The 23,155-nt window shown below is 40.7% G+C and overlaps 1 protein-coding gene across 1 annotated transcript in view; it reads right to left on the reverse strand.

Annotated features, from left to right (window-relative positions):
* The window catches only part of LOC122796445 (beta-galactosidase-like), a 948,601-nt gene that overhangs the window by 669,328 nt on the left and 256,118 nt on the right, over positions 1-23,155 (reverse strand). Inside the window, exon 5 of the mRNA XM_044064920.1 lies at positions 7,110-7,204. Coding sequence (XP_043920855.1) covers positions 7,110-7,204 — 95 coding nt within the window. The remainder of the gene's footprint in view (positions 1-7,109; positions 7,205-23,155) is intronic.

Below are 23,155 nucleotides of genomic sequence, written 5' to 3' on the forward strand. Positions count from 1 at the left end.
TTAGGCTGTCTGCTAACAGGTTCTGATTTCCTGGAATGAATTGAGCTTGAAGATGCAGATTCAGATGTAGAGCTGTGTCCCATAAATTCATGGCTAGTCTGAAAAGGGGGTAAGAGTGAGAGCCCCCTTGCTTGTTTATGTACCACATGACTGTGGTATTGTCTGTACGAAATCAGAAGAGGCCCTGGTTTCAAAAGATTCTGGAAGGCTAGAAGAGCATTTTGGACTGCCAACATTTCCTGCAAGTTGATGTGCCAGAGAAGATGCTTCTTTGTCCAAGAGCCCTGCTGGCAAATGTCTAGAAAATGAGCTCCCCAAGCATAATCCGAAGCGTCCGTGGTTATGATCTGAGAAGGTTGAGGCAGACGAAAGGGATTCCCTTTGTTCAAAGCACAAGCCCTGGACCACTAAAGGAGCTCCTTTTGGAGGCAGGGAATCAGTGGAATCATTGTGCCCAGACTGTGGTAATGCTGGGACCATACACTCTTTAGGTACCATTGAAGTTTTCTCATATGAAGCCTTGCATTTGGAATCAACAGGATGCAAGAAGCCATGTAGCCCAAAGCCTGCAGGAATTTCCTTGCAGTGAGCTGAGGTAAAGTTGCCAAGGTTTTGAAAATTGAAGCCAGCTGTAATTGTTTTTCTGGAGTGAGGAAGGCCATCTGTAAGCTTGCGTTTAGAAGAGCTCCCAAAAAGATCATCTGCTGAGAAGGAATCAAATGTGACTTTTTTGTGTTCACTGAGAATCCCAGAATTAGGAGAAGACGTTGAACAAAATGCAGATGTTGAAGTAAAAGGTCTTTGCTGTCTGCTTGAATAAGGCAGTCGCCCAGATAGGGGTAAATTTGAATCCCCTGGAGTCTGCAATAAGCTACTACTGGAGCCAGGCACTTGGTAAAAACTCTGGGTGCAGTAGATAAGCCAAAGGGTAGTACAGAGAACTGAAAGTGCCTCGAGCCTGCCTTGAATCTGAGGTATTTTCTGCGTTCTTGCCTGATGGGAATGTGTAAGTAGGCGTCCTTTAAGTCCAATGTCACCATCCAAGCATCTTGGGAGAGCATTGGAAGAAGTTGTTGCAGAGTAAGCATCTTGAATTTTGGTATTTCCAGAAAGGTGTTTAATACTGAGAGGTCCAGAATAGGTCTCCATGAGCTTTGTTTTCTTGGGACCAGAAATAGTCTTGAGTAAAAACCTTTTCCCCTCTCTGAAAGTGGAACAGTTTCTATGGCTCTCATGGCCAATAGAGCGTCCACTTGATTTAAGGCCTCTGACCATTGATGTTTTGGCAGATCGGGACATCCGACAGACCTTGGCAGAGAATGAAAGTGGAATTTGTAACCTCTTAAAATCACATCTAACACCCATTTGTCTTGGGTTATACGAGTCCAATTTTGGTAGAAAAGAGACAGTTTTCCTCCGAGAGGGGCTTCCAGGCAAGGAGGTCCTGTAGCCCAACAGAGAGTCATTAAGCTTGCTTCCTTTGTGATTGAGATCTGTCTTCTCCCCTTCTAGGTGATGAAGCAGTCCATTGTCTGGACCTATAAGAGGCCTGAGCCTGAGCCCGACCTCTGGAGCGTCTATATCTTCCCCTTTGAGGCCTGTCAGACGTGGGAAAGGACCAATTCTTGGAGGGCCAATTTCTAGTAAATCCAGGAGGCTGCACTTGTAAGAAATCTTTAACAGTCTGCATAGATTTCGCTTTATCCTCCATCTTCTTTATAACCTCTTCAGCTTTAGATCCAAACAAAACATCATGCTGAACCGGAGCATCTAATAATTTAGCCTTAACTTGTTCAGGTAAATTGCTCAGCCAAGCATGTCTCCTGATAACAGTACCAGAGGCTGCGGCCCTACAAGAAGCCTCCAAGGCATCAAAACCACAATGTAAACCATGTTTGCTAACTTGTTCAGTTGCATGTAATACATCCTGTAATTCCTTGTCCTCTGCACATGCAGAAAAGGTAGAAAGTTTTTGTTTTAATACAGACAAAAGAAATTGCTGGTACTTAAACATATGGAATTGACAATTTAAAGCTCTAATAGAAAGAGTAGCAGAAGTATACACCTTTTTGCCCCATCTGTCCAAAGCACGAGAATCCTTTTCAGAAGGAATAGGATTTTTAGCAGAAGCGGCCTTAGCACCCTTGGGACCCTGAGAAATAGAGTGGAAATCTTTATGAGGTATTTGTTTCCCACACGATATACAATTATTAACTTTTTCTGACATCGGAGGAGCAAGAAAAAAAAGTTTCCCCAACGGGGTACCTAGCTTGAGAAGAGAAGAAGACGACTTCGGACAGACGACAAGCAAAAAGCGTTGTTCAGGAATCCGCCAACCAAAAACTTGCGAGCTGCTTTCCACCGCACAGCAAGAAAGACTGGAGAAGATGGCGTCAGCTGTCAGCTTTATATCTCTGCGTTCTGACGTCAGGGTACTTGCTGGTACGGCCGATGCCGGACCCAGACTTTGGAATTCTGGCCAACCTCGGGCTGCCTGCCGGCAGGAACACCCTACAGTTATGACTGCAACAGTGAAACACGAAGAACATCTTGAGAGTCAGGTACTCTGTAGTACCAGTCAGGTTTCCTGGGAGCTGGAGGCAAAGTGTCTTGGGTAAGACTAGATTCCAAGAAAACATCTTCTACAATAGCCAGAACAGGAGGGATAGCCAATGGCCTGTGTTGAGACAGGAGTAAAAATTCCCTAAGTCTCTTTTTAGACTCAGAATAGTCCTGGCTTTCCCAGCGGAAATGCTTCCCTAAGGGTATGCAAGGTTTCACCAAAAGAAAAATCTTCTGGAGAGGAAGCAGAGGGAATGGAATCCTCTGCATCAGAATTCTCATAAGTAGATAAGGGCAAATCCTGGTAATCAGAAGAAGCAGAGATATCAGATTCCTGATCAGAAGAATCTGAAAGAAAATCAGTTCTAGGTCTCTTAGAGAGGGAAGGCTGGCTTCCCCTAATTAAGGCAATAAGATCTTCAGCCATTCTAAGCATTTGTTTTTGAGGCAGATGGGCCTGAATATGCAGTTTGGTAATCGGTTTTCTAGGTGTAGTGCGAGTTTTATGCCTGAGGAATTCGGTATTTCTAGCTTGAAACAAAGTAGTCGGTTTAGTATGAAAGTCTGTAGGCCTGAATACACCCTCAGAAGCTGGTGCCTGCACAGCAGCTCTGGACCCATCCAAGGTAGAGACATCCACAGGTTCCAGAGTCGAAGCATCTCACGGCATATCGAACTCCGAATGGGTCTCAGTAGAGGCCTGTGAATCTGTAGTAGCAGGTATCAGGTGCTGCGAAAGCACCTCAATGAGTACCGTTGGACTGGTGACTAACTTAATGGAAGCATCGTCAGCAGTTTTGGATCGATGCGGTCTGTCTCCGTCTTTATCCTTACATTTTTTCTGTGGATCGGTAGTCGGATGGCTTAACAAAGAGTACAGAGATTGAGAACAAAAGTATTTGGATACAAAAATAGCCAGACGAATAGTTCGGGCGTTAAACAAGGCACAAAACAGACAGCGAGGGACGTCGTGGTCTGGGCCTAGACAGGTGACGCAGTAAGAATGGAAATTTCTATGTGGTATTTGCTTTCCACAGGCAAGACAATTGTTAATTTTTTACGACATCGGTTAGAGCACGAAAAAAGGATCCCAAACAGGGTACTTATCTTTTTGAAGACTTCGGGTCTGAAACTCAAAAATGAAAATTTCAGGAGTCAGCCGACTGGCACTTGTGAACTGCTTCTGCTTCGGGCACCGCACGGCAAGTAAAGACAGGTAATGATGTTGGCTGCATGTTTTTTACCCCTGACAACCTGACGTCATGGAAGAAGCAACAGCATCTGATGCAGAAATCCGAAGACTCTGGTATTCAGGCTGGTTGAGGGCTACCTGCAGGCAGATAACGCACAACCTTCAACGAAGGTACGCCCATTCACGCACGTCTCCACAAGAAGATGCTCTAGCTGAGAATCAAACAGGACAATGTCTTACTGTGAGGCCACAACGCTACCACATAAAATCAAGAAAATGACATTTCAGTGTTGTGGAACATAGTTTCAAGTCTTTTGGGGGTGTAAAATTAAAGTAACAAAATGAAAGTACTTCCTGCGCGAGTGCAAATGCACGGCTCCAAAGTGTACACTGAGGAAGGCTGTGTATGGACTGCCAGCTGAAACCGGTCTGTTTTTCTTGTTGTCTAAAAGAATAAAACTATTTCACCAGGACACAGTTTGCTGGCTCTAATCCTTTCTTTTTGATGTAAAATTAAAACAAAGGCTATAGTGGTAAATTATATTCTCGTGAATTGGCTCTGCAATACTCATTTATGGGGGCACAATAAGACAAAGTATCTAGGTGTATGGATTAAAACTAAACTACAGTACAGATCAAAAAGGCTTCAGTTAAGGATATGTGGAATGATACCAAATACAGGATAATACAAAAACTGAGAAACTGGAAACACTTGTTTATGGCCATGGATAGTAATACGCAGTGAAAGTTTTTTAGTTCCTTTAATTTTGTATGCAGGTCAAGTATATTTTTGTCAACCAGAGAAGTTATGGACAATGATCATTAAACAGTTGATGGAAATTATTTGGAAGGAGAATAGGTTTGAGAGTTAAGTGGGATATGATGATAAAAAGTTAGTTTAGTATTATCGGATTTATATGGATATCTTAGAGCAATACAATTAAGGCTTATACACAAAACAAGCAAAAGGATATAAATCATAGTGAAAAGGGATGATGATGGAAGCAAAAGGGGAGATCAAGAAATGAGGACAGAATAGGATTTGGGGTGCATACCCATAAGGAGAATAAAAATAACCACACAGATTTTATTCATAAAAGTTGCATAAAATATTCTAAGAACCAAGTCAACACAGAACCAAGTCAACATGGGAATGAAGAAAGGAGGTTTTGGCTAAAGGGATAAATGCAAGTAAGAACACTGAAAACAGGCAAGAGGGAGCTGGAATTTACTGGAGAAAACTGGTAAAGAAACAAAGGTATTGGGAGGAAATAGCTAGAAATGGAAAGGTAACAGTGGAATGACACCAAGCCGAAGTTTGGACTGCAGGTGAGAGACTGCCTTCCCCTATCAGGGACTGATATCAGAGCCTAGACAAAGATAAAGGGATACAGAAGTCTTAACTGAAAGATCAACTCTGGTGACATTTTTTAGTTGAATGTAGAAAAGACGGTGCTTTTAAAAAAGGGATAATTAGTAGGGTATATAAAATACTACAAAATAACTAAGAATCAGAGGAGGTCAGAAAACTAGGATGAGACTGAAAAAGTAATAAAGGAACAATGGAAGGATATATGTAAGGCTCTCAAGTATGCAAAGTCCAGAAGATTTAGGATTTTTGCTTAGAAGTGTATACATTGGTATTTTTTATATCCCAAGTAAACTTAAATGGATTCTTCCTCAGATAGCTCGCAAATGCTGAAGGTGTGATAAGACAGACAGAGGTAACTGGGAACATGTCTTTTAGGAGTCTGAGTTCACCAATTTTAAAACTTTCCTACAGAGCACAGTGCCAGATATACTGGGGAAGCAAATGACTGTAACTAAGGAAATAATTATGAGCTGTCACACAGTATCCAAATTGTCCAGACATAGTAAGGCCTTAACTTTGGCTACCAAAAAACAATTTCTAGAAAATGGAAATCCATATCTATCCCAGCTGTAACTGAAGTTTTGATTATTAAGGTATTCAAAAAGTGTTTGGTTACAACCCAAATATAACAGACTTATCTCAACCAAATTCCAAGGCAAGCCAATCAACATTACAGTGATAACTTCATGTTCCAACTACAGATGCTGAAGTAGATGAAGTCAACAAGTTTTAATTGGAATTTCTAGCATCTTTTGCAATACAAAAACTAACTAACTAAATAAATATATGTATATATAGTTCACAAACAAGTAAGGTTGGAGGAAAGATCCAAGTATTATAATTACAACATTACTGTGCAGAAGTGTAGCTGGCTAAAGCAGCACCTTGTAGCGGTCCCAAGAACTAGTGACCCACTCCTTCAGCTCTTCAAATGAAGAGCAAAAAAGGAGTCCAGCGAACTTGTAGGATGCTTCCTGCAGACAGTACCCAATCCATGACCCCCCCCCCCGAAAGCTCAGAGTGCAGAGCACATAAAATCTGCTCTTTCTGTTGGCACACCAACCAAGTGGCCAGATACTCCTGCTCCAACTATTCAGGTGCCATTTCTGTGCCCTGTCTCAAATTCTTTTTGTAAAAATAAATAAATAAAATTCAGCTGCTACAGTTTATACCCTGCATGAAGCACTAGAGCACTCGGGTTTTAATTAAAAAAATGTTCTCACTCTCAAACTGTAAAAAAACTGCTTGCCACAAATGTAGTAAGCAGTTACTGCAGTTTATATCCTGCACAGAGAGCTACTGTTCTCAGGTTTTAGTTAATTTTTTTTTTTTTGCACATTTAAACTGTGGCAATGTAGGAAGCAGTTGATAAAGTCAGAACATACATAGAGCAATACAGTGCTCACCTTTGACTGCAAATGCAATACCAACTTCTAAAAGATGGTATTGCACTAAAAAGCAATCATAATAGACTGCCGATTGCGCCCTCTAACATTTTGCAACTGGGCAGTTGCCCCTTTTGCCCCATACTAGCTACACTACTGCTGTTGTACCCATTTGAAGGTGTAGAGGTTTCTTACTTTCATGAAGTCAGAGTTATGAAGCTCACACTGACCCTCTTGTTTGCAAACCTGAGACACTTTTTCTTAAATAAAATCATTTATCAGTAGAGTGAAAAAGTATTGTTAGGATCATGTATGCTACTAACCCAACAGTAACATGTTATAAGTATCTTACTATAGACTTTTCCTGTTTTTGTCACATTAAGCTTAATGGGTTTGGCTTTATACACAATAGCTATATCTTGTCTGTGTCCCAGCCTTCCCATTTAAGCATGTAGGAAATAAAATACAACATTACTGAACACATTTCTTCAACTGCAGTCATGCTGAAAGCCTCAGACATTTTTTAATGGAATATTTAAATGAACTAATACATTTAGACTGCACAATTATAGCCTATAGAGTAATATTAAAAATGTACCTGTACAGATATGATTGGTCCTCCATTATTATATAGTAAAGGTCTAATTTTTGGTAGCAGTACATTCATCCACTGGTCCACAGCTGCAAGATAATCTAAAATGAAATAAGACATGAATGCTTAAAGTTAGTCTAGTTTCCAATTCATTGAGATATTACAGTACATAAATGAAAGAAAAAGCAATACATAGTCAAGTTATCTGTACAAAGATTTGTTCTTCGTTCATTATAGTACAATTCTTAGTCAGTACCTATAAGTAGCAGAAGTGTGGTGGTACTGTCTCACACAATGAATATAAACAGGATAAAAATGCTCATTACTTTTTATATTTGTAATTCCCCGTCGGTAAACTTTCTTGGCCATAGACTGATACTCGATTTATGGCTTTTCAATTCACTGTTTTTTGACATCTTAAACACAAACTCATGATGCATAAGTTTGTAGTTGAACTAATGGACCGGATCACTACAGCATTATTTATTAACTTATCACCTTAACTGTTGCTCTAGCCAAACACATACCATAGATTAATTCTGGCTGCCACCAGCAGGGTAAGAAAGCAACAGGAGCAGCAAAAAGAGTTCTGGGGTGCATTCACCAGGTATACAACCCCAAAGGAAATTAGTAATGGCCCTGGTCAGAGTACTGTATGCACTTCATAGGTAGGTACTAGGCTATTCGCCCTAGGGCCTATATAAGCCTAGCCAAAAAGGTATCCTGGCTTTCGCAACCCAAGAAAATTATTTTCCTGTGCCCCTTTCGAGCAGAGCCACAGAAGTGATCCCCGGGGTGAATTTCCCATCTCCCATCCAATCAAGATTTTTCTTAAAGAGTGCTAATGAGGAGCTTTGCTTGATACAGATAGATAGCTTGTTCCAGAGTATGGGAAGTCTCCGAGGCAGTAATCTATCCCTCCAGCATGTTCTATTTATTGTGGTGACAAGGTTTAGGTCCCATAGAGTGTGTAGCACGGAGGAATTGGGATTTCTTTAAGTGGAGCATGTCCAACAGCTCTAGGTTTGACATAGCTTTGTTTGGTAGGCATGCGATGGAGTAAAGCTGGAGTTTGAGATCTGCGAAGGACATCTGTTTGAGGCCGGTAATCCTCTTTGTGAGGTATTTCTGCAGCCTTTCCAGTTGTTGTAGATGTCTTGTGAGGTACATACCAAAAGGGGTGCTGTATTTTATAATGGGTCTAATGAGTGATGAGTAGAGGGGAACAATGACCTCTTTTTTCCTGGATGAGAAACCTTTTGTGACTAGGTGTGCCACATAAAAGGCTTTCCTGACTACTGTGGCAATGTGATTATCAAAGGAGAGACTACGGTCTACCCGTGTCCCAAGGTCTCTTCAGACACTTTTGGTATTAAGTAGACTACCGCCTATGTGGTAGGTCATGGGTACAGAGGTTTTACCAAAAGGGATGACAGTGCACTTTTGGCATTGAGCTTGAGGCCATGGCTTTGACACCAGGCATCTGTCTCAGAGAGGCCCTTTTGTAGGATGTCCACATCATTGGGAGTTTCGATTATGGCTCCTAGTTTGCGGTCATCTGCAAACTTCATTAGCCAAAGACCTTCTGCGTTAGCCTGCACTTCAGAGAAGTAGATACCAAACAGGAGAAGACCCAGGACTGAACCCTGTGGTACTCCACTTGCCACTGGTCTGAAGTCAGCTTTGGAATCTGCTACTTTCACAGTGTGGGGTTCTGTCAGAGAGACACTTGGCAACCTATCTTGTGACATAGGGATTTATACCTACTTTAGTGGGTTTGTCTAGAATTCCAGAGTGGGGGATGGTGTAGAAAGCCTTGGCGAGATCTAGCTAGGCTGTGTGAACCACCTTACCCTCAATCTATGGCTTTGGTGACTGCTTCAAAGAAGTCTATCAGGTTTAGGAGACATGATCTGCTTTTTACAAACCCGAACTGGGTGGGGTCCAAAGTTTAGAGATTACCAATGTCTTTGTTTATAAGTTCCATGATGATATGTTCTGTAGACCATAAAGAAAGAGAAGCATCAGACTGTTGGGAGAAGTCCACAGGAAAGACATCTTGAGGAGGCACTGATGTAGTTTAAGGATATGAAAAGAGACTACCTCAGCTGTTTTAACTGAAGTCCAGAGGACATTGTTGCTCTCCTACTTTGGATACAATAGAAGAGTCTACATGGGTTCTGTTCAAGCAGCTTTATTTTACACAAACACATCATGATAGAAGTCTACTGACTAACTGCTGGAATTGTACATGGTAACTCTGGCTGCACTCTCAAAATGGCACATGCTTTGACATTTGTACATGCACGTTACATCTTTGACATGCTTCTTAAAGACACAGCACATAATGCGTGCACTCTGATCTACATCCTCCCTCTTGAAAAAAATAAAACATGTGGCATGCAGATACACATAGTTCTCCATCATGCATTTACACAAGACAAGATACATATATGGACAGTTAAGTCTATGTTGCTGCATATTTCACAATGGGCCTGGACACTCGTCCATATCATGAAACATAAAATGGAAATTGGACTTGGCAACTGGAGCCGTCTCTGTAAAATGTCCAATCTTTGAATTGTCTGAAACATCTTCAGGAATGGAATCAGGGACAGGAACACACTCAGGAATGGGAACAACATTTGGTTCACTCTGAGATCTAGAGTCTGTGTCATTAAAACAATGTTGAGGCGATGATTCTGGTACAGGAAGTAAATCTCTGCGGTTTCTCCTGTACTCCATACCCTTGGATTCTACAAGGTAGGACCTCGGCTCAGCACATATACCTGTAACTTGACCAATCTAGTTGAAACCTTTTGCCGTTTGTATTCTCATTGTTCCTCCTTCCCTCAACGGACAAAGAAATCTGCTGAATTTGTTATAACTGGACTTCTGGATCAAACACTTCTTGAATAGTTGAGCCTTTATGGTTCTGTTGTTCTTAGCTTTAGGCCACAAACAAACTAATAAGCAGCATTGTTCTAGTTTGCCTGGAAAGAAGTCTTTGAGCATGTGAGCCAAGAATATCATCACGGAGTATGTTTCTGAGAGTAAGTAAATTCAAAAAGACATCGGTATTGTCATGCTTTGACCTTTCAAGTAATTGCTTTGCACTCTGCACTGCATGTTCAGCTAGACCATTTGTCTGTGAATATTCAGGACTGCGAGTAAAATGTACAAAGTCCCATTCTCTTGCAAATTTCTGAAATAGTGGACTAGAAAACTGAGTAACACTGTCAGAGATATCTTTGTGTGGACTACCATGAACTGAGAAAGGACGTTTCAACTTAGTAATAACAGCAGTGGGCGTTCGGTTAGGTTGTAAATCAATCTCAAACCAGATGAAATAAGACTCTACCAATACTAAGTAGTGCTGATTGTTCCGCTTGAAGATATCCGTGGCTACTGTCAACCAAGCTAGTTCAGGAACTTGACTTCGCTGAAGTGGTTCTCTTTGCAAATGCGGTCTAGTACTATTGCATACTGAACAAGATGTATTTTATCAATGTCTTTTGGTAATGAAGGCCAAAATACTAAATTCTCTTGTTCTCTTAGTGGGATGCAGAACCTGGGTGACCACGATACAGAATCTGGATACTTTCTTGTTATAAGGAAGCAGGAACAGTAATTTTAGGACTTTTGAAAATAATGCTATCTTCCAACAACATTTCATCACTGTAGGGAAATAGGTTTGCACTTTAGGTAGTACACTAAATTGCCTTGATGGCCATCCAACATTAATGTAGTAAGTCAGCTTTTGCAAAATTGATCAATCTTAGTGCGATCTCTTAACTCAAGCCTAGTGGTAGAAAGCTTGCGCACTGCCATCAAGTCAAAATCAAAATTCTCTGCGTCAAGCTCTTCCATCGTATTTCTGGGTGATCTGGATAAAGTACCAGCCAGAGAGAGTAGTTTGCCTTTTGTATAGACTATTTTGGAAGTTATAACTTTTGCAATATGATCATCATTCTTTGTAATCTTGCTGGAGTAGAATGCATAGGCTTTTTTAGAATAGTAACTAAAGGTTGGTGGTCAGTTTCAGTCTGAATAGCTCAACCATAAATATAATCATGAAACTTGGAACATGCAAATACTATTGCCAAAAGTTCTCTTTCAATTTGAGCATACTGCATCTCAGTTTGGGTAAGTGTTCTAGATGCATAGGCTACTGGCCTGCCCTCTTGAAGTAGAACTGCACCAAGACCAAATTTTGAAGCATCACAGGAAAGATTAACTGGTTTGCTCACATCATAGTATCGTAATGTAGGTGGAGTGGCAATATTCTGCTTGAGGTCTTCAAATGCCTTCTGGTGGTGTTTTAACCATGCAACATTTTTGCACGTCAACTCTCATAGGTGCTGTTAACTCATTGAAGTTTGGTATAAACTTGCCTAAACAGTTGACCATGCCTAGGAAACACTTGACAGCTTGAACATTGTCTGGTGTTGACATCTCAAGGACAGCTGCTTGCTTGGTTGGATCTGGTCTCAAACTAGCATTAGTAAATAAATGACCTACATATGTAACTTCTGAAAGACTGAATATGCACTTCAGAGGATTGAGCTTCAAATTTACTTCACATGCTCTGTCTAGAACTCTTTAGGTTTTGGTCATGCTCAGCTTCACCACTGCCTCCAACCCGTAAATTTTCTACTATTATGGCACAAGGATGACCCGAAAAAATTTACTCCATTGCATGCTGAAAGATTTCACTTGCAGAATTTATTCCAAATGGCATCTTTAGAAATCTATATCTGCCAGAGTACCAAAAGTGGTTAGTAATGAGGATCTGTGATCAAGCATCACTTGCCCAAATTAACTTTTTGCATCCAAGACAGAAAAGACATTGGCATTTGATATTAGGGCTGCAACCTCGGACTGTGCACACTGGATGATATGGTCTCTTCAATGCTTTGTTCAAATCTCTTGGGTCAATACATATTCTGATCTGATTTCATCTGAGCCTTTTTTGTGAGCGGCTACCATAGACGACACCCATTCACTTGGCTTGACTGGACAAATTACACCTTGCTGCACCATTTTATCCAAATGAGCCTTGACTATTCTGCATAGCTATCGGAACTTTTCTTGTCGGTCTGACCACTGGAGTGACCTTTGGGTAACTTTATAGAATACATCAGCATACTCAGAAAATGGCTTCAGAAAAACTGGAACTAGGAGGTGCACTTATGTGAACTTCTTTGGTAAAAGAAAGCAGATTCATTCTCAAAATATCTTTGAGACACAATAAAGATTGTACTGGCCTTTGGACTACATAGAATAACAAGTTGCAACAGTTCTTGGCCAAACATGAAAGCATCACTGAGCCTTCGGTTTGCATTTCTTCACCTCCATAAGCAACAAGTCTCGCACTACTGGCCACATTGAGTTGTTCATTAGTTCTCACTTTAGCAAATGTGTCTGCTGATATAAAATTACACTTTGAACCAGTATCTACTTTAAGCTCTGTGGATTTATCATTGATCCAAACAGTACAAAAACACTTCGCTCTTTGCCAATAAATTCACTGCATCAACTCTTTCACAAGCACTGATACACCATCTACATAGAAAGCAGACTGCTGCATTTCAACATGATCAACTTGCTTTTCTGTGTGACCTTTACAAGTGTGTGAGGTTTAACGAACAAAAAGGAGGCTAGCACGAAAAAGTACTCACTTAAAAAAATGTACCAGTGGAGGAAATGAAGCTCAATCCTTTGCTGGAAAACGGATTTATTGTAAAAACCACAACACGACAAGACATCCAACAGTGGAAACTCGGAATAGGTCACAAGCACTAACGCTATGTCTACACACCTGCGTTTTCGTTTGCAACACTTCTTCAGATGCAAGTACATTCTCATCAAACCAAACCACTCTTTATATATCCTACTCAATTAATACAATTAACCAATTACATCTTAATTCAAAAACTTCTAAATATATTGATTGACCATAATAGTGTTTGCTTTAAAGCTTCAGAAACTTTTTAAAATACATTATAAAATGAAAATATGCTTAAAAAATTACACACTTACATATATCTACATTAAAAATCATTTAACTAATTTAATACAAATCTTATCATAAAAACTTTCATTTTATTTGAAATTAATGAATAAATAAATAAAATATTCTATTATATCCACTAGTTTACTTAATCTAATATCACCCTCTAGTGTTCAGAAAGATTATTCATTTTATAATTACCTTAATCTTTGTTTTCAAAATGTGTTTTAACCATTTTATCAAATCTCAACTAAGCACATAACATTCCTACCCTAAGGCAAATTTTTAAGGGGAACCTTACAGGGACCTATTCCGAGTTTCCACTGTTGGATGTCTTGTCGTGTTGTGGTTTTTACAATAAATCCGTTTTCCAGCAAAGGATTGAGCTTCATTTCCTCCACTGGTACATTTTTTTAAGTGTGTGAGGTTTACTTGATTTGTAAAACTTTTGAAAATGGTTGCATTTTTTTTTTTTTTTTTTACACTTGTGACATTGCTGACCAAATGCTAAGCATTTCTCTCTTTCAGACTCATGATTTGCACCACAATTGCGACAGTTAACAATAAAGCTGGACTAGGGTTTTACTGATTCATGTTTGTACTGTACTGAGAATGCTCCTTTACTGAATTAGCCTTAGAACTTGCTGGAAAGCTATGTGGTTTCCCTAGTGAGCCAGCAGGGGCTGTGACTGCCATGTGCTTAGGCCTACTTCTGTTTGCCACATGTTGCATATTACCTACATTTGCTATGGAGCCTGCTGAAACCATGCTCTTGTCACACGCAAGCATACTTGTGCGTTTTTCTGTCACTTCACTGATCTGACAAATCTCTATGGCCTTATTCAATGTTAAAACACTGTCACAAAGCAGGATTTTTCTCAAAGCAGCACTATTAATACCACACACTCTTTATTAACTCATCTTTTAAGTCACCAAACTGACACGTTTCAGCTTTGTTTCTCAGGTCAGTTATATAAGCTGCAAACGTTTCCCTTGGTTTCTGATCTCTCACGTAAAACAAATGCCTCTTAAATGCAATATTTGTCTGGGGATTACACATCTCTCTGAACTTGCACTTTAAACACTCGGTGGTCTTCCTTTGATTCAGCCTGTACAACAATATGATGATTTTCACCTTCTCCCTCATATACTGCTGGTGCATACACAAATTAACAGTCTCTTTCTATCGCCTCTGACCTAGTTAGGTTTAACAAAATGAATGCCTTGGTGCGGGCATCTTTATCTGAATAAGCTGTTTGTATAAATATATCGTACTCTTGCTCAAATATTCTCCAGTTCTCTGCAATATTCTGATCAAATACAAGTGGCAAGGGCTTTTGAAATCTGTCTTCCATATTAACACATGCCAGTGAAGGGTTTTACAAATAAGCATGAGTGGTGGTGCTGCGGTAGTGTTGTCACCTCACAGTTAGACGTTGCACGTTCGATTCTCAGTTAGAGCGTCTTGTGTGTGGCGACATGCGTGAATGGGTGTTCCTTCGTTAAAGGTTGTGCATTAGGCCCGGCAAGCCAGCACGTAAAAATCTACTGCCAATCATTAGCAGACCGGAGTTCTGCTGTGGCGACCCCTAACCGGGAAAAGCCGAAAGACACAAACAAACATGCATATACACATATACCAGTATTTTATAACTTTGTGCTTCTGGAGTTATACTTTTGGGCTTTTTGAAATTATGCTATTGGGCATGATCTGTGAAACAACTCTCTCAGGCACTGTAACACCTTTGAAATCACCGTATTGTAAGAAATCACCTCTTATCAGTATAACAAAACATATCAAACAACTGCATGATGCAAGTCTCTATGTAAGTGGACTTTGCGAAATAAGTCTTTAGGGCACCGTGGCACGCTTCAAATTATTGTCTTGCTAAAGTAATTTATCAGCATTTTAAGAAATATTTCAAATAACTTCATGACGCAAATGAACTGGGCAAGAGAATCTCAGTCAATAACATTTCAAAGTAATTGCACTTTGTGAATAAACTGTACACAGCATACTGAAATTTCCCCAAAATGGCAGTACCTTGCTAGGCAGCTCTTTACAGTGGAAGAAACACTCTGTAATGGTGGCACTTTGCGAATAGATACACCCAGCACAAGAAACTTTTCAAAATGGCTATATAGTTTGACTGTACTTCACAAAATAGTTTCACTTTGCACACAAATAAACTTTTCGGAATGCATACACAGTAATAAACACACATTGTAAGCACTTTTACACACTTTGTTACTTTGAATAACTTTTGTTGTGCCCTTAATACAATATGAAGCAGTGGTTATGCCAAAACACAGCACTTTGCCAAAAAATGTGCAGTCACCTTGCTTTAGTTACGCTTAATGTGCCCTTTTTGCCCTTGTATTCGTTTTGCTTATTTAATCTATTTTCATGCCCATTATACTCTTCTTGTGCTAGTTTTACTCTAAACACACCCGTTTTGCTTTTCTGATAATCATTTTGTCAAATGTTATTTTACACATTTCCCATAGTTAATAAACCTTTTGTGCTTCACACTGGTTTAATAATGTGGTTTGTGTCCTTGTAATGCTCCATTTTACCTGTTTTATAAAATAAGTAGTTTGCGTGTATTCTCACAACCTTTGATTCTTTTCTGGCTCTTTTTCATGCTGGTTTCTCTTAGTTTACCTTCATGGTCATCTCTGCACCTCATGGCTCCAAATATTCTCTGTGATCCCGATTCTGACACCATGTCACTCTCCTACATTGGACACAATAGAAGAGTCTTCATGGGTTCTGTTAAAGCAACTTTATTTTATATAAATGCATCACGATAGAAGTCTACTGACTAACTGCTGGAATCGTACATGCCTACTCACTGGCTGCATTCTCAAAATGGCACTAGGAATGGCATGTGCTTGACATTTATACATGCACGTTACGTCTTTGACATGTTTCTTAAAGACACAGCACACAGCACGTGCACTCAAAATCAAATTGAGGAGATAGAACATAACCATCTTGAACAAAATGATAGAGGAGGGGGAAAAAGTACACAGGCAGTTGACTGTAAGGACCAGAAATTCCATGGTACTAAAAAGTACCCTCTTTACAAAGAGGGGTATAAACTCTTAGGATGGACTGGTAGTCTAGTTAGAATTTCTGAAATACATGACTTGCGTGGAAAAGTAGGAGGAGAAATACTGGGAAGCGAAGGAAGGTGGAATGCTAAATGCACTTAAAAGTAGACTAGGAAAGTTCGATTTCTGCTGAGTACTTGCAATAGTCTCAGCTTAAGTTTAAATCTCTCTGTTTTAAGCTTTCTTCCTAGCATTCTAATAGATCTGAAGATCTACAGAACTGAGATAATAAATAAGAGGGGATATGGATCAGTCCTAGTGTAGGAAGGAGTAGCATGAGGAAATATTTACAGTGGGAGCATCTTGCTATACTTCTGGAAAAAGAGCGGAAAAGGACATCTCGGTGATACGCAACATTCTGCGACAGTTCCCATTTTTATCTTATTAATTTTATATCCCAAAAAACAAAGGATATAGCTGTAAACTATATACCTACAGATGAATTGGTTCAGCAATAACCATACTTATTGGGGCATGATAAAATTAAGTATTTAGAAGTTATCCATTATGCAGCTAAGGATATGTGGGAAGAGACTAAACAAAAAATAACACAAACACTGAGAAACTGGAAGCTGTTACCTATGGGTATGGAAAGCAAGATACCAGCAGTAAAAATCTGCCCAATACAGGTCAGGCATAGTTTTAACAACCAGAGCAGAAGTTGTGGACAGTAATTAATAAAGAGCTGAAGGATTTTATCTGTGATGGGAAGAGGGCAGGAGACAAGTGGGAGGCTTAGGATTACCTTATTTTAAGTGATATTCTCGAGCTATACAGGTAAGATTGTTGTACATAACACAAGAAGAAAGCTACAGTTCAAAGTGGAAAGAGATGCTGATGAAGCTTGGTGGGAATGCAATTCAACAAATGAGTGGAATTTTGGATGCAGATCCTTAATGAGAATAACAATCATACAGATTATTATATTCAGAAAGTATTTTAAGAACTAAGCCAACATGGGAATGGAGAAAGGAGATACTAGTGAAAGGAATGACTGCAATTAGGGATACAGACACTAGGCAAAAGAGGGACTGGATTTTACTGGAGAAAACTGGCAAAGGAACAAATGTACTGAGAGCAAATAATTAGACTGAGAAAAGTAACAGAATGGGAAGATGCGAATTAACATTCTGACTGCAGGCTAGAGTGTGCCTACCCTAATAAGGATTGATATCAGACTATAGGCAAAGTGAAAGGAATAGGGGGATCCCAAGTGAAAGATCAGCACTGGTAGAGTTTTTTGTTGAATCTAGAACAGAAACTGCCATTAAAATAGGAATATTGTGCAAGAATTATAAAAATCAATCAGAGGAGGTTAGGAAAGATTGAGAGACTGGATAAGCAGTTCACAAAAGAAACTCTAGAAGATTAGGATTTCTGCTTGGAAGTACTGGCATAGGTATTTTTATACCCCAAGCAGACTCCAAAGAATTTTGCCTTGGGTAGAGAGACGTGATGGGGAAGAAAGAAGTAATTGAGAACATATTTAGGAGTGTAATGAGTTGTCAGAGTTTAAAAATTCCCTGTAGGCTACACTGTCAGAAACACTGGATGAGCAAATGAGTGCAAAACTGGAAAAAGGGGCTGTGGATGAATGGATACAGGACCTGAATTGCCTAGGCATAAGTAAGGCCTTGCTGAGTTCAATTCTGAAAAAAGCAATCAGTAGAAAATGGAAATCACTGTCTAAACAAACCGTATTTGAAGTACTGGATATATTAACAGACATAAAAGAACTAGAAGTGGAATCTTTAAGAAAAGAATAGGAGCAAATTACATAGAAAAAATGGAAATTGTGGGAACAATACATACAGAATAATGTGTCGGAGGAAGAATAAGTTTTAATGGAAGGCAGGAACTGCCTTGCTTCAGGAGTATGTAATCAGCTTTGGAGAAGTTTTTTTGTTGGACCCTAGATGGGGAGGGTTTGGGGAAATGGTGACTTTGAAAGTGACCGCTTTGTGGTTGGATCTTACCAGGGAGGGTGACACCATATGGATGCTGCAATGGTTACTCATATTGGTTAATACCAAGTCCAAGATATCACCTCTTGTGGGGGTGTCAAACTAGCTGGTCCAAGGCATTTGCATTGATGAAATTAAGGAATCCCTGGGCATTTGTGTTTTGTCACGAGTAGTTCTTCCAATCTATGATTGGACAGTTAAAGTCACCCAGAATGAGGGTAAAGGGTTAAATCTTGATATATTCAAAGAGGCTGAGATAGGTGGAGTGGGCATCTGGAGTCAAAGGTGGGGGCCTGTAGCTAGCTATGATTTGAATAGAGGTCTTGTCAATGGTTAACCGCACCTGGAGTGTCTCCAGTGCATCATACTGTTTGACCAGCCTGGGAGGTGTGTATATCTTTAATATATATTGCAACTACGCTTCCTTTTTTTTTGCTGCCCACAGTTTGGGGTCTGAAAGTGACAGGATGAGTAACCTGGTATGGCTGGGGTGCTCTCCACAGCTTTGAACCAGGTTTCTCTCACTACACAAATGTCAGCATTTTCCAGGGTTAAGAATGCTTGATATGAGTGCAGTTTCATATTCAGACTCCAAGTGTTTAGCAGCATGATCTTTAATTTTCGTTTTGATGAAATTTTCATGTTGGTAGTTTTGGCCTCATGGCATTGTCTAAAAAATACACTATGGGGCAAGCAGAGACTTTACCAGCAGTCTGAAGCCCAAGAAAGACAGATTTAGGCCATCTCTGGCAAAGCATCGTGGTCTGTCGATCATGTCTTCCCAGGCTGTCAGATACTGGATCCCCTTGGAATGACACACCTGAAACTAATCCAATTGTTACAGTCAATCATTTTCTGTTTGTACCGTGGCATCATTGTGGGTGATAGAATGCTGCTCAAGGCTAGAACATACCTTCCTGGGACACATTCAGCAAGCTCAATCATGTTTCTCTTCATATACCCCAGGGAGGTACATCTCAAGCCATTCATGGCAACGTGGGCTATGACCGTCATAACAGTATCTGTTGTTGAGACATTTGAGGTCATGGGTGATTATGGCGGATTCTGGCACCTGACAAACTAAGTGTGACCTTCTCCTTATCCAGCCTGGTGAGGGACACATCTGTGTGCCTCACAATGGAGTCTTCTATGACCAATATGTTGGGTTTATGTTTAGGCCCTAGTGGTTGTGAGACACAGATGTGTGGACTATGTGTGGTGCGAAGTGGAGTTTGTGTGTTTTTGCCTTGGAGGTCTCTTGTTTGGGTATGTTTTTGTCAAGGACCTCCGCATATGTGGATGCGTGTTGTGTAGGTGTGGGTGGTGTTTGACATGTGGTGTTTGTGCTGACAACCTTGTCAGTGCCAGATGTACTGGCTTGTGAGGGACAGAGCAGACACTCTATGCTCTTATTGTAATTGCATCTCTGAAATTGTGTTCCTAGGTGGTAGTAGTAGAGGGTTGTCTGTGTAAATGAGGCAGTTGCTGCACTGTCTCAGGATGCACATATCAACCAGACTGGAAATAGAAGCTGTAGGAAATTGTCCATCCATATGCGTTAGGATCTGAGTGAGAGAGGTCAGAGAGAGCTAAGGGGGTAAAGGGTGGAGGGTCTAAAAGGAGTACTACTAGGTGATTACACCAGTGCTAAGGAAAGATTAGTAGCTGGAATACTTCACAATGGGTTAAAAACAGTGCAGCAGTGGTGCAGGACATGCAAACAAGCTCAAACATGGGGTTTAAATACCACAAAAAATAGAAGATTATAGTAACACAGAAATCTAGCCAATCCTGCAAGTCCCTGCATTTCTTTACCAACTTGTGCCAGAAAAGGTCCAGGCAGCCCTGCTACTCTCACTAGCAGAGAAGATAGGCCCCTACCATCACAAGATGCCTGCAAGAGCCACAGAAGGCAAACACAAAATGGCCAAGAGAAACATAGAAGGAAAAAACAAACCGCTATGGATGCAGCAAACCTTATAGCCAGAGTTTGCTACTCAATTTAAGGGTAATAACTCAGTAAAATTCACAAGAAAGCACAGATTAACCACTTACAGACAAAAACAGAACTTTCAGTATGAAAAAATACAGTTAAATGGTAATGAAATGCAGTAAAATGCAGTTCAACAATGTGACACCCGCACTGGCCCAGTAATCAAGGAGCCTCAATCCTCACCACTAGCACCAGTGATGGGCACCAACATTGGGAGGATAAAAAGTACACACACAGTGAACAGTTGGAGACCACTGGACTGAAACAGTCCACTGAAGAACCTTGGCACAAACCCTAGAATCCACCATCAGCCAAAGGAGGCAAGGGATGACGAAGTGAGTGGCCTCTGAGAAAGAAGAACCTGACAGGCCTAAAAATGTATAGATGATAGCCTTTACAGAGAAATCCTGTAATCTGTCTGATAGTATCTAGTTGGCAAATTATGAACTCCAAAGCCTGGACTGGCTCTAACATGGATTTGTTAAAGTTCAGTGTAATCCCCTAAGGCTAGGCACAGGTGGAGCAAAGAGCCCCTCCCATGAACTAGCAATGCCCTCAAGGTCACTATATGAAGCCAACCAGGTAACAGACTTGGAACCTCTGTAGCCTGAGCCGGGCTGCTACCACTACCATGCATTTGATGAACAGCCAGGTGGATTTGGTGAGACTGAAGGGCAGTGCTTGAAAGTGATACTAATAAGACTCCCAACAGGAAGTCCAGAAACCTCCAGGAATGTCACAATAAGCATCCCTGAGATTTACAAAGACATCCACTCATCCCTCCACAGCACAGGTAGCATGGACTGTCTTCTGCCATTTCCCTTCACAATTGGGTCAGAATGTCTAGAAAGGATTTTTTGGAAATGTGGGTGAAACAGAAAGGGGACTGTGTAGCATCTGGTAATGACTCAACAGCCAGGAATTTATGATAGCCTCCTAAACTTTAGGATGGAGAAGCAAGCACTCCCCCATCTTCCTCAAAAGTGTAGTAGATGGACAGACCTTCAGAAGCACTGAACGGGTTTACCTGAGAATGGTCCCAAAAACACAGATTTTGTACGCTGCTCCTGCCTCTAGGCTGGCATCCATTGGAGCACCTCCTCTGCCCTGGGGGGGGTATCACCAAAAGCATCCTGGGCAAAACTGTTGGGATTTTTGGAAAGCAACTTCTCTCACCTCTACATGCAGAAAAAGGTCAGCTGAGGGGATGGAAAAGTAAACCCCCACTGTGGACAAAGATTTGCCTTCCTGATCAGCATATGTGTCTTTAGGTCCAAACAGAAGTTCAATCTGTCCAGTGATCTAGACCATCTAGATTATGGACAGAAGCACTGTCCTCAGTTTCTTTTTGAAGGCTATAGCTACTACAATGGTATCTAACAGGCCCCCTTGCTCCAATCTGCCCTATTTTTGGGTGGTACCACGACCCTGTCTGGCTTTCTGGGGATGAGCTTCACCACTTCTCATTCTCTCTGTGCCTTACCAGGCACTCAATTGACGTGTGTTTGGGGGTAACACCCAGACTGTGGATAAGCTTGCAGTGATGGCTTCAAGAAAAAAGGATTCCTCACGGAAGGGGGATTTGGAGGTCCAACCTTCCTTCTGTATCAATTCCAAGTGGTCACCAAATGAGGCATAGTCATGGGGAGATTTTGTGGAATCTTCTCCCTCATCAAAGTTAGTATCCTTTGTTAACAACTCCGGGGGGGTCAAGTGGTCTCCTCTTACACTGATATTGCCGTGCTCTCCCAGGGGCGGAGATTCTGTAGGAAATAAGGAAATCTCCAGGACTGCTTGACACCGTATGATAATAAGACACTGATGTAGCAGGTAGAGTTGGGGATCAGACTGGATCAGACATGGAGTGCAATGCCTCTACACCCAAGAAAGATAGGATTCTCTTCAAAACTCCACACTCCAGTGATGCAGCTGGACTACTAGGGAAGATCTCCTCAGATCTGAGGAACTAGTAAAGAAAAGCGAATGCCCTCTGTGCTGGCTCACCCAAAGCTGTTAAATGAGCAGATCTCTTTCTACATTCTCTTTCAGATTTGTCATCTTTCTTCCCATCTTTATCCTTGGCTCTATCCAACTTGAATCAATCCAAAGGCCTTTTAAGTGCAGAAACAGCAATGGACAATGCTGAAATAGGAGAAATGGGAAGTAGCTCTTTTAGCACAAGCTTAGACCATCTATCAGATAAGAACCTCACCCAAAAGGAGGCACAAGCCTCCCAGTCCTGATCTAGGTGAACTGCCCCAAGACCGTACATGCAGTAGTTGTGACAATCCTGTGGAAGCAACTTATGGCCACATTCTGAGCACTTCAGAAACACTGAAGTATACTCCGCCATCTCTAAGGAAAAACAAGCACACCATACTACACAAATACACCAATATGCAAAAAGAAAATAAATGCACTGGGTGGGAAGGGCCATAAAACAAACCACAATATTAAACAATGTTGAAAAATCCAAGAAAAAAATTAAACAAATCCTACTTCTAACAGAAAGGGAAAGAAGCAGAAGCCCAAGTGATAATTCTACCTATAACAAACATGTCAAAAACACTTATCCTGAGCAGAGCTCCAGAAATCACATCTACTCTCAAGTGCAACAAATGACATGAGGTGGTAAATGTTATTGCGAGACAGGAGCTCAAGCTTCAGAGCCAAACTCTACATTGTGGGCTTCAAATCCAGCCAGATCAGATTACTTACAGGTTAAGGTGAATGGAAGAGACAGCAGATCTGTAGATTAACATCCAAACAACCTGATAAGCTGCCACTTCCTTGTAATGCATACTTATTGGCCAACGCAATGTGCTTTATCCAGGAAACATCGATACTCTGAAAGCATATTTACTTACAAGTATGGTCAACCTAACATTAGAATTGCCATTAAAATTGGCAAACTACAGCATTTTGTTTAAAACAAAAATGCAGCCATCAGCTCTGCTCAGGTATT

The sequence above is a fragment of the Protopterus annectens genome, chromosome 3.part0 (genome assembly GCF_019279795.1).
Source record: "Protopterus annectens isolate FY-2018-M chromosome 3.part0, PAN1.0, whole genome shotgun sequence".
NCBI classification, from domain to species: domain Eukaryota; kingdom Metazoa; phylum Chordata; order Ceratodontiformes; family Protopteridae; genus Protopterus; species Protopterus annectens.